Below are 12,630 nucleotides of genomic sequence, written 5' to 3'. Positions count from 1 at the left end.
TTAAGGTTGAAATATAAGTGCAAGGTATACAGGACTTGATTTCAAATGGCAAAATGGCCTGGGGAAACGAAACAGACTTTAGCAAAGATAGCTCAGATTCGGTCATTTCGTAGTCCCTCTGAGAGAATGAAATCATAACGCAGCCTTTGGTTGTTCCCAGTTCTTTGCCCTGCTGTCTGACTTCTGTCTTCACAACTTGTGACAGGGTTTTCAGTCTTGGTTCTCCACTGAAAGTTTAAGTTGGGTCCCTTCTCCCTGATCCATCTCAAGGCTCCAAACCTTTTCTTTTACAGTATTTAGTGTTTGGTGTCTGTTGCAACTGGGATCCATTCAGCACAGAAGATGACAAGGAAGGCAGAGAGCTGAGTATGGATCCTTTCCTGTCTGCCTGCACAGCTGAGAGGCCACCCACTGAAACGCAGCGTAGGGACTGATCTGTGCAGGCACAGCTGCTGTAGGCACACATTCACCTGCCTCAGGGAAAAGTCCTTTCTTGTAGGACTTCCAGCACTGTGCACTGTTGCCTGGGGTATTATTTATTGTTATTTATTGCCTCGTAATGGGGGAAAAGCTGAAGAGGACTTGGGAGTTTCCAAGGAGGAGCGAGTATCAGTGACCAGCAATAGTTTTCCCAGCTCAGTTACCGTCAGACGTGAGCTTTGACAAAATCAGAATGGTCACCTCCATAAACTACCTTCAGAAATAAAGACTGTTGCATTTGCTGCCTTTGGTTGTTTTGTTGAATCAAGGACCTATGTTTTCAGGTTTGCCTTGGTAATCACTAGGGCCTAAATACTTTGCCAAGAACTGAAAATGGAAATTTTCATTTGACTCAAAGTGCTGAAGCTTTTCAGTGGAAAATGAAAAGCACAAGGCTTGTGATAAAATTAAAAAAAAAAAAAAAAAAAAAAAGTTGACAGAAGTAGTGTACTCCAAAAGTTTTGCTTAAATTCTACCCACACACTACAGAAGTGCTAAAAATTGCTTTGGATCCCCATGGCTCTGCAGTCCTGGCTCATTCATCACCAACTCATCTGACTTGCACCTTATAGCTAAATTTAACAACAGTCCCTCGTGTTCTGTCATGGAACCATGCTGTTGTTTGCTTGTTGTAGATGTAAATCTTTTTGTTATAACAGAAATTATGAAAGGGTTGGTTGCTCAGGAGGTTCCTCTTGTTATGAGTTGGATCATAGTATGCTCTGTTGGTGAAACCTTTTCTGACGGCTAGAGTTTGAAAGTTTTATTTAGTGCAAAGGAGCTCCTCGAGTACATGGTGTTGGTGCTTTCTGTAACTGCTTGGTGTTCTTAATAGCTTGTAACTAATTATATTAGTTAGATATTTGGCAATTGCCATGCTTTTTGTGTGAATTGTGGAGTGCCAGAGCAGAATGGAATGGAGTCTGTAAATAGGATCTGGGTACATTAATTTTGTGACCTATGTCTTCATTCTATGTGAAAGAATGCCAGTTAGAACAATTTCTGTGGTTTCTTTACCTTCCAGAACTTCTGATGTGTTTTTCTTTGGGATGTAGAATTTTTAGTAAAAAATTGAGATAAAAATTTGTCAGTCAGCTGTACACTGCTAAAAACTCCTTTCAATTTTCCTTCTCTTCAACAGAGTATTTTAATTTGCAAATGTCCCAATTCTGCCATGGGAGCATTTGCTACCTGTGAACATGGCCAATTGTCAGGCTGCCAGAATGTAGCCTGAGTGGGATCACACAGATGAAAACTCTTGCAGGGCCAGAGGAGTTCAGCAGTGGCAGATACAACAGAATCTTTTTAAGGCTCACTCAGACTGTGCTTACGTTCCCCAAGCAGAACATGTTAAACTCTTAAAACGGCACGAACAGAATGCATTGTCTTCCTCAAGTCTTTTCCATGAAATTGTGGGTAGGAAATAATGAGATGGTCATTTTGACCAAAATTGGATCAGGAAAGGGTTCAGGTTTTAAACTAGATTTTCACTCTAGCTGGGGTCAGCATGCCTATCCTTCCTAGTTAGCAACAGAAACAAGAATGCTTATTTGCACCTGGTTAACTTGTTTCCATCTAGCATTAACAGGATTCGTATTTTGTGCAGGTATTTCAAGCAAGCAAGCAAGTAGGTGCTGAACTTTAACAAATGTTCTGTGCATGCTACTATGAAGTGAAAATTGTTTAGCATTCCATTTTTAATATGTACTATGAGAAAGGAATTGTGATGCAGTGACAGTAATTCATGTACAACATCTCTTAAGTCAGTATGATGTTTAAAGAAATGAAGCTTGTGGTAGAGGCAATATGTAATGATGGTGTCTTTCAGTTTCATTTTAGGAACAGAGGGGGTTTTAAAGGATTGACGAAGCAGTACTTTTCTTTATTTTTCTCTTCCTTTTAACTTACTGTTTTGTTTGTGATGTCTGATTTTCAGCCAGGAACAAAACAGAGAAGTAACGCATACTTAGTTCTTAATAATCTTCAATTCTTGTTTCCTTTCATCAATAATCTCTTTCAGAACTTCTGAAGCCATCTTTCCCAGGATTTTTCTAATTTCCATGTTCTTTACCTGAAGTCTTACGTGTAAAAGGCCACTGTAGCAAAAGTGACAAGAGTAAGCAAACCTGAGCATCAGGATCAAACCATATGCAAAATGGGACAAGAAATCATCTCAGAGGAGACAGGAACTATTCACCTTCAGTTTTGTCCACCATTACTCAGATTATATATCTCACAACCACACTTAAGCTGTGCCATTCTCCCAAAAAGTTACATGATTTTTTGCAGTCGAGGAGGTGCAGCTCTGACCACCTGCTGGCATCCTTTGCCTGGGCTCTCTGGTTTCCTCCCCTTGCCTCTTCTGTCCTGCTCAGTTCCCATGGTTGGGCCCCCCTGTTACTGAGCTTTATCAAGGGTCTGAACTGTCCCACCACTTACTAAAGTCCATTCCCTTACTGACCCTCCATGTCACAGGATCCCCCTTTTCCTCAGCCACTCACTTGCTCCTCTCCCTTTGTGCTCTGTGCTCAGCCCCATTCTCTTCCTACCGTGGGTGTTGTGTTCACAACAGGGTACGTTTCTGGGTGACTTGTATTTTGGGAGGTAACTATAGCTGTTTCTGCCAGCTGTGATTCCTGTGTATGGTCCCATTCCTGTGAAATGCTCCTGAAATTGCTTAGCACAAGATTTCATCTATGAATAAGAAATGCTTTTTAACAAAACAAAACTGAAGCCCAAACAGGCTGCTTTAGAAATCATTTACCAGAAAATTCTTATCTCTTAAGTTCAGCTTCTTAGTGAAATATATATGCCTGCCTACGAGAGCCAAAAGGAAATTTAAAAATGCCACCTAGACTTCCTAGCTAGCAGACAGTCTTGAAGACAACTGTTTCCCGAAGCAGGAAAGCTATGACATTTTTATTTTTTTTTTTCTAAAAGGAAAAAAATGTTCCTTCCAGCATTTAGCACCAAAGTAGAAGTGACCTGATTTTCAGCTTCCACTTAAGTTGGTGGGTATTACAAGAGTTTTTTAACTTTGAGAAATTATTGACTGCTCCTGAAATGCCTATATAAGGATTTAAATACCTGCCTTAAGGCACCCTGGTTAGAAAAGATTGCCCTTAAGCAATACAGGCAGATGACCAGTTTCCTAGTTCCTCCTTGCGCCTTGGCTCAGGAAAGGAAAACACTTCCTCTTCCTCCTGAGGGCCCCAGACTTCCTGTGCCATCTATTTATACGGTTGTTGTAATGAGCCCCGCGTTAACTGCTTCCTTGCCTGCCGTAGCGTGGGCTTTACGTTGTTTAAATCTATTGTTGCTTTGTCTTTGTAGTCCACCTGCAGCTTCCCTTAAAGGTATGTTCAGAGCTGCTCCTCAGCACTCCGGCATCAGGAGCGTCATTTTGTCTAGGTGTTTTGGTGTCCAGGCGACGCTGCTTGGAGATAATGAAGAAGAGCAGACTGAGACTTTTTACACCAGGTATAAAGGAAGAGTAGATGATCAGCCATATTAAAACCTGCCAACAAGTTCAGGTAGATGAATTTGGAAAGGGATCACAAGATTTAGCCAAAGATCAGTGATTAAGGGCTTTAGCCATACCTTTTTTTCTGAAATGGAGAACCCAGAATCCCATTCCGTGTGAGAGCGGGAACAAGTTACAGCTACTTGTTTCAAATAATCCTACCGCGAGGTTAAAGAAGGTGCAAGAGAAATGAGTGGAAGGACTTGCAGAGCAGAGGGCAGTTTCTGGAGGACAGGAGATACCAGGACATCCAGTGGGAAAAGGTTTCTAGCTGAGCAGGCTGGAGTAAGAAGGGTATGGGGATGATCTGAGAGTTTGGTTTGGGATGCAGGTCAGAGACCTGGGTGACTGTGACCAGCAAGATCACGTTCAGTTTTACCAGCCTTCAAGGATACAACGAGGTCTGCACAGAGAGGCAGTGGGCAGATCGGAAGGGGGCTTCCTACAGGTGCAGGATTAGGGGTGGCAGGAGGCCTTGTAAGGTCTCCACATCCAGTGTTTGCCCTTTTTTCAGGTTGGAGCAGAATTGGGTGCTCACTAGCCAGCTGTGGGGGTTGCCTGGGTGCTCTGCTATGACACCTCCAGAGACGGGGACACTCGCTGTGTAGCCTGACTGCACTGTCTTAGGCAAATCCCCTTGAGATCTAATCTCCATCTCCACTGTTGCAAAGCAAGCCAGCCACATCTGCTGTCCTTGGGGGACTTACCGCACAGCTGATTGCCATCTTCTTTAGTCTTTTTAAGACTACTATTGTGACCTCTCCAGGCTGCCCCTTTGCTGAACTGTACCAAGTTCACATGTACCATGTGAACTGTAAATCACATTTTCCAGCTGTTCTGCCATCCTTGTCTTTTTTCCTTGGGACTCTCCCTGGTATTTTCATTTGTTCCTTAAAAAACGGTGCCACGGTGGATGCAGCAGTCCAGATATGGCCTTGCAGCACCGAGTACAGAAGGACAGCTTCTTCCCGGGTCTCATATGACAGTCCCACTAAGAGATCTTACAAAGACATAGGCTTTTTCTGATGCAGTTTCCCACTGTAAAATTGTTGCACAGCCTGATTCACTGTTATCCAGATCCCTTTGTGCAATTCTGCAGTTTTCCAGGTTGTTCCCTATATTGCATATATTTGCTCGGTGTTTCCTTTCTGTATGTGTATATCAGTGCAAAGCTGAGGTGCCTGCAGTGATGCTGGAGGAATCAGTGCAGAGCACGGTGCCGTGGAAGCAGAGCCTGCCCTCTGCGCGGCTCCCCCGTCCTGTGAGCTGTGTGAGCACGTTTCTGGGCATGTGGTGTGTTGCTCTGGAGATGACACTCGCCATCCACGTTTTTAATGACTTGAAACAATTCACTTTACAATTAAAACAAGATCTGTCCTGTGATAACCCCGAGGAAATACTTACTAAATGAAGGGGGGGTGGGGAGGGAGTGGATTTCATTGTTGGGCTCTGCTCGGGTGGCTCCTGCTTGCTCTGCGCTGCCCCATCCTGCTCGCTTTTGTTTGCATTGCCCTGTTCCACGTCTGCTCCCTGTCTCAAACACAAGAGCAAGTCTGCATGAAGTTAAGGCTGTGTTTTGCCTTGCTCCTGTCATCCAGTGTGGTTTTCTGGAGGCTGTTTATTCAGAGTACATCACCAGTCTGTTTTTTTGCTGATGGTCTCTACAAGATGCTGAGCAGCACAATGCTGGTATTTTACTTCCCACCACTGCTCTCCCTCCTTAACCTATGGACCTTTTCTGCAAAGTCAACAGCAAAGAAAGCATATGTCCTTGCTCACTGGCACCCGGACATCTTGCAGCCACGTCTCAAATAGCGCAACTAGCATTTGTCATGCCAGGTTTGTTGTCATCCTTCCCCATGAGGAGAGGCAAGTGCAGCGTGGTCTTGCTTTTACAGTTCTCTCTCTGCCCTTTCAAACAATGTATAGTTGTTGTTGTGTTTCTGTGCAGAGGGAGACAGTGCAAAGCTGCATGCCCTGCCCTCCCAGAGGGAGCAGGAGTTCTGGGGGCTGCCTTGAATCAAGAGGAGCTCATTTCACAGCACAGGCAAACAGGCAGAGGGTTGTTGGGCACTGCTTGTGCCAGAGGGGAACAGCCCTTCCCACGTGCTTCCTCCACTGAGGTCTTTGCAAATAATAACAATTACAGCACAAAAGAAAATGAGCTAGGATAATCCAGTGATCTTTGCTTTCAGATTCTCATGATGCATAGCAATTGGGGAAGACACTGGAGCTCCCTTACCATGGGAGGGAGCTGAGCAAGTTTGAGGCCACCCCATCCTTCCCACTGCTTGGCCACAGCTGGTCAGAGCTCCTGACCCCCCCTGCTTCCCTGCCTCCTCACTGCTATTCTCACCACCTCTGTGCAGCTGCTTGGGACGCGCGCTCAGCTCCCTGCTGAATTCTGTCCTAACATGAAGGCGCTGTCCTTGGTTTGCTGTGCACGGTGGGGAGCGGGTCCTTTTTGCCCTGAATGTGCTGTGGAAGGAGGGCACTTGGAGGAGCTGGTTGGAGACGGGCTCTCTTTGGGAAGGAGCAGCTGGATCCAGGTGCATCCAATTCCCAGCTACTCCACATGGCAGGAGTGCAGCTTGGAGCAGGGCAAGTGAAGGCTGGGGTGGCCACGAGTTACCCATGAGAGAGGAGATGGCTGGGTTCATGCAGGTGGCTGAAGCCCGCGTGCCTAAGCCAAGCTGCCTACCAGAAACAAGGTGTGTAACAGCCGGGCCTCTCTGCATGTCTACCCCTGCACATGAGCCAGGGTTTATCACCTCTCTGGGGAAATTGGGCTGGACCACAGGCTTTCGTCCACTCCTGAAATGCAAGGCTATGAGTTTAGAGGAAGGAGGCCTGTTACAAAATGCTGCTGCTTCTGGTTACCACAGAGACCAGGATGGTTTTGGAGACTGAACTCTCCTTGGCAGCAAAAAGTGCTAATTCAGCCTTTCCTCCCACTTACATCAAGGCTCCATTTGTCCTGAAGAGAGCTGCGCAGGGCATGCTGTTGTCTTGCAGGAGCTGAGAGGCAAAACAAGGCTGGATGTGGCAGCGTTTGGGCATTGGGGTGGGAGGGATGCTGTGCAGGAGCTCACCCCCACGTCAGGGGAGGTCAGGGAAGCAGGCAAACAGTGAGGCCTTTGGAAAGTGAAGTAGGAGTGTGAAGACAAGTTTGGAAAGAGGAGGAGCGGGGGCAGGCTGCAGTGATCCAAGAGGTGGGAGAGAGCTCTGACAGCAAACTTTCCTCTTGCAAAGATCCAGAAGGCAAACCCCGACCTTCCCTGTTTACCCTCTAAGTGTTTTAGGGTCTCAGTGTGCACTCTCACAGGCCTGATGCCTTTTTCCAGGTGCCATTCAGGGTAGCTCAGGGCAAAACGAAAACATAATCCACTGTTTGCCCAAGCACTGCCTCAATGCTGAATGTGCTGTTTTCCAGAATATGAGAAGAATAAATCTTGCTAAACGCAGGAACACCTGGGAGGCTGTGCAGGCAGGGCTCTCAAGCATCATACGCGTTTGTTAGGAAAATTTCTTGCTGTGCCTTTAGAGGCATGCGGGTGTAGTTAAAACAGAAAGACAGGCCTGAGGGTACTGAAGGCTTCAAATGTGGTTCAGCACTGAAAGCTTTGTCCTCATTTTTGGCCAGAGATTTTACTCTCTGAGGAAAAGCTGAAAAGAAATCTTGTTGCTAGGACTCACTGAAGGCATTTTTCTGTTCTGCTCACTTAAGGCTTATGTCAGCGTTTCTCCTGTTTAATCTCCTGTTTTTAATGAATTTGACTTTAAAAAAGGTTCACAGATAATAAGAGATTGGGCAAACAAATGGCAGGTAAATAAGCCTGTTCAAACTTGCATTAAAACTCTATGTATGTTAATTTTTACAGCCAATTGTTGCAAGCAAAAAGAAACGAACGTGTCCTGCCTGTCTCTATCCAGAATGTCTCAAGTATGGCTGCATAACGAGTTATTTCAGATTGCAGGCTTAAGCAGCTAAACCATAAACATGTTTCCTGTGCAAAATCTAGCTGTATACACATAAAATAGTGCAAGTCAAGCCTGCCACTAGCATCATCTGGTATTTCTTTTGGTTGCCTGCTACTGCTGTGTCCGCAGGTGTGAACACCTCCTGGTGTTGCTCTGGAAAGCAGCTACCCGCAAGGTCCTGCCCCTGTCCTTGATGTTCTGCTGCACGTGCAGGTGGGGCTCGCTTGTGTTGGCTTCTCTGGGAAAACCTCTCATCCAGAAAGAGCACCCCACACGAGGGGTGATCAGAGCTTCTGTTAAGGGGTTGCCTAATCTTTAAGTGCAGTTTTGGAGATAATACACTGCTCTTTTGTGTCGGTAGGCAGGGAGGTCTGTGCAGAGCCGTGACAAAGCATTTCTCTGCCCTGGGTAGGGCCCTTGGTTGGAGCAAAGTAGCAGGATTGCAGGGATGGCTGCTGTTCCTGCTTGGTAAACCCAACAGATCTACTGTTCACAGCAACTTTGTATATATAGATACAATTGCTCTAAAACTTTGCCTCTGCAAATGTCTAAAACCTTATTCGCTCTATTTGCCATTTACAAGTATCTATTTCTTGAGATTGGTGGCCAGGGCTGTGTTAGAAACAGGTTTAGTCATAGTTAAAATTCAGCTGGCAAGCTCAGTGTCATGCCTGCCTGATGCACTCACAGTGCTATCTGTGTCCTCAGCTTCTGAAATCTTCATCTGAGCACCCTTTTTTTTTTACATGACAGTGCCTTGCCAGCTTGTTTCATTTGAACGTGGCTCTGAGCTTTTGAATCCTGGAAGGAATAGGATGCTAACATCTAGATATAGACATGTTTATCTTGCAGTGTCACAGAAAAATTCTTCCTGGATGCCACAAAATACAAGATAGTCCAGGAGTTTGTGCTCAGCAGAAGAGGGAATGCAAAAAAATTAATTTGGGAGAATTCTTTGTTATTAACGATTTCTTCCGCTTTGATGCCAAGCACACTGAATCAAGCAAGAGCTCTTCCATTTGGCTTCACTCAACCTTTGAGGCTGCCATTTTTGCTGACACTGGCTGGAACGTGTGTGCATATCTGTTTCTGTTTGCACTGCAAGTGTTGTTCTGCATAGAGCCAGTGGTCTGACGGGCAGGAAGAGCTGGGCTGGCTTTCTCTGGACTGCGAGCACGGGTTTTGCTCTCTCTATGACTTTGTTTTCCCCTTGTGAGGAGCAGCATTTCTGTGGTAGGAAATCCCAGGTCATGACAGCCTCTCTGTTTTGTTTCAGGCATCAGAGGGTGTTCCCGTGAAGTATTTTGAGAACTTGGAGGAACTGATAGAATTTTACAAGAAAGAGAACATGGGTCTGGTATGGCACCTCAAATATCCAGTGCCACGAGAAGAGGAAGAAGCTCCGGATGAGCCAGAGGAGGATGCTGGTAAGAAGCCCGCAATGTGACTCGATGAGGCAGACCCTTGACACTTACTCTGGACTGGAGATAGTAGGTGCTGGCAGCAGGATTAGAGGGTGTTGTGCAACAAAACTGGTATGGGGCACAGAGAGACCTGAGCTATCAAGACTTTGAGGCAGTGCATCCCCATGGCCCCAGAGAGGCATCTGGAGCAAAACTAGCTCCCTGAGGGAACACACTGAGGCTCTCTGCAGGGTATATTGTCCTGGGTGCAGGGCTGACTAATCTGTTGTCCTTCATCTGGACTCATACTGGGTTATGTTCAGCCATCTCTCATGTCTCTGCACCTCTCTCCCTGCACTGCAGCTGTAGGGATGCTGTCCCAGCAGCAGAGGTGCTCCCCTAAAGACTTGGATCATGTCTCTCTGCACTCCATCTGCCTGCAGTTGCTTTGGGTCTTGGACGCTCTGAAACTCAGCCCCCCTTTTCTGCTCTGATCTAGAGGAAGTGTCTAACCATCATAGCCAGAGGGCACACATCCCACAGTGGCAGACAGTCTAGCTCTTTGTATAGAGGCAGATGTATGATGAAGAGGTGTGATTGGCATCATCCCAAAAGTTATATATGAAATATCACTGTGGGTTCCTGACACTCACTGGTCTAGGTTCGTTCCTTGGATTTTTTTTTCGTAGATCATCCCTTGGATCTGTCATTCTTGAATCTCCTAAATCCCAGGGGAAGGTTGTGCCCACAGAGGCATCCTTCCTGGCCTTTCTGATGTCTGTCCAGAAATGATGTGCATTACAATAAACATTGTCTGAAGGACTTGCTCCCCATGACAGACAGGCATCTGCACTAAACCACATTGATATGCCAGTGTACGTTTGTACAATCCAATGGATCTCTAATAGGAGCTGAAAGATTTTGCTTCGCAATTATTATGAAGAAACAGAACAAAATTTTGCAAAGCTGCTCAGGAAAGATGTTCCTGTTTTTTGGCCAGCTGCATTAAATCTCCTGCTCTCAGGGCGGGGGAGGGAACTACAGCAAAAATAATACACAGAGAAGCAAGCAGCAGGGAGTGAAGTTCTAGCCAAGCCTAAGATCCTTTAGATGGAGAGATATTAGCATGTGGGCTGGGCCATTTATATACAGAATTTAATTTTGTAAGGCTTTTGGTGCCATCATCCTGGAACCATGTAGGGCCTATAGATACCTGCCTGTCTTAAGCACAGAACTGCAGAAGTGCCTCTGTCTGCAGATGAGCACCGAGATACCCCACAGGTGCGCTGCTCAGCCATGCTATTGCTCAGGGTTGTGGTAGCTCTGTGAGTCACAGCTTCTGCCCAGGAGCAAAGGATCAGTTCTTTGATGGTGTGTTTTGTTTTGTTTTGTTTAATAATGAAAATTCGACCATTAGGAATAACCAAAAAAAAAAAGCAACCCTCACAACTCTTGGTCAGCTTATGGTCTGAATTTTTGGGTGGTGTGTGGTGCCAGGAGTTGGACTCGATGTTCCTTATGGGTCCCTTCCAACTCGGGATATTCTATGATTCTAACTCAACCAGCTACATAGGACAGGCATAACAAAGTGCTGGAACAGTAGGTATGAAAAGAAAGGCAACAAGGGTTGGGATAAATGGAGAGGCCCACTCTTCTCCCAGGAAAGGGAAGGATAATATACTGAGCAGCAAGATGACAGGGGTCTGAGAGAGCAGGAAAACACTTGGCATTTCCAACTGGATGGCTACAGGACAAGGCAGGGTATTCAGTCCCTCTGTATTGCATTACATTTTCTCCTTCCATGTCTGCTTACTTCAGCTGTCCGCTTCTTTCCCTTAGCGGCTTCTGGTGCTCCTCCTAACATGCCCCTCCATCCATTCTGCCCCAGCAGCACATCTCCATGATAACAGTAATGATATGGATGAGGTACAGCTATGCTTTCTAAGCATTATGTTCATAGTAATTAATTAGCCTTCAGAGCTGCTCTGCAGATGGAACAATCAGGGTGGCTTGGATAAGGTTGTACTGCAAGGCAGAGCATGAGCGCACGTGAGGTCCAAGCCTGGTGGCTCAGCCCATTGGTCTCACATCACTGAGGGTATGACTGGGCCAGTATCGAGCCCCGAGCTTTCCAGCTGTGGAACTGCAGGCCTTTCAGAAGGGATTGTTTCTGCAGTGACTGCTACTGTGGTGCAAACTCTGCCCTACCAGTGGGAGAGGGGGATGTGGTCACGCTGCTGTGCTGGGATGACTGTGCCTGTCCCTTCCTCCTTGTTAGACCTGGTACCCACGCCTCCTATCCTGCCCCCACGCAACATCCTCATGGCATTGCCAAGCAGCGAGACGAAGGACGTGTCTTCTCTCCCTGAAAACTCCAGGGTGTCAGATGTCAACAAATTGTCCCTTTCTGAGACACTACTCCAGCGACTGCAGTACCAGGACACGAGCAGGTGAGGCTGGCAAGTCACAAGCAGCAGAATCAGCCTTCAGTCCAGCTCTGCACTGTCTGGAGTCTCTCAAATAGGTCCCCAGCTGTCCCAAAGATTCAGCCAAACTACTCTTCATTTACACTAATGAATAGAGAGCAGACTGAGATCGATGGTGTGTTGGCTACACCTTATGGTCAAGCTGTCATCTAGAAAAGATACTTTTTTGGAGTATTAAAATCAAGAATAGACTTTCTCCACCGAGTTATAGCTTTTGTATGTAGTGTGGTGATATCTGAGAGAATGTGGTATGCTAGCCCTGTGCCTAGACTACAGACTGAATCAGGAGCCATCAGCAAGTCCTCAAAAATAATAAACTGGGGTGTGGATTTCCAGGTGCTGAAAGTGATTTATTGCATCTACAGGTCTGACTCACATTGTCCCACATGCTAGCTCTGTCAAACCTGGGCATCCACTGAAGCCTTAGAGGAAGCTTTGTGACATTCAATGGTCAGATCTGCAAAACTAAAAACAAAAAACTAAAATAATCAGAAGGCATGCTTGCGGGCAGGGCAGTGGGAGGCTGGGTGAGCAAACAGTGGTAGTGCATGGCAGCACAGGTCCTGTTGTGGTCAGCCAGTAGCAGCTGGCTCACTGGGAGAAACCCAGTTTTGGTTGGCTGCCTGCACCACTTCATCTGCTGTCAGCCAGCTGGGACTTTCTGCATTTGTCAGAGCACAGGACAGCACATACAGTCTGCTTGGTTCATCCCTTCTTGTGGTGCTGGAGTCCAGGCACCACTGAGGCAGTGCTTCCC

The 12,630-nt window shown here is 46.3% G+C and overlaps 1 protein-coding gene across 2 annotated transcripts in view; it reads left to right on the top strand.

Moving 5' to 3' along the window:
• The window catches only part of INPP5D (inositol polyphosphate-5-phosphatase D), a 55,168-nt gene that overhangs the window by 18,140 nt on the left and 24,398 nt on the right, over positions 1–12,630 (top strand). For both annotated transcript variants that reach the window (XM_035335130.1, XM_035335129.1), the window contains exons 4-5: positions 9,261–9,411; positions 11,666–11,837. In XM_035335130.1, the coding sequence (XP_035191021.1) occupies positions 9,261–9,411; positions 11,666–11,837 (323 nt within the window). The remainder of the gene's footprint in view (positions 1–9,260; positions 9,412–11,665; positions 11,838–12,630) is intronic.

This window comes from Oxyura jamaicensis, chromosome 9 (assembly GCF_011077185.1).
Source record: "Oxyura jamaicensis isolate SHBP4307 breed ruddy duck chromosome 9, BPBGC_Ojam_1.0, whole genome shotgun sequence".
Lineage (NCBI taxonomy): Eukaryota > Metazoa > Chordata > Aves > Anseriformes > Anatidae > Oxyura > Oxyura jamaicensis.
Note: the sequence above shows the minus strand (reverse complement) of the source record. Positions and strands in the feature narration are given on the sequence as shown.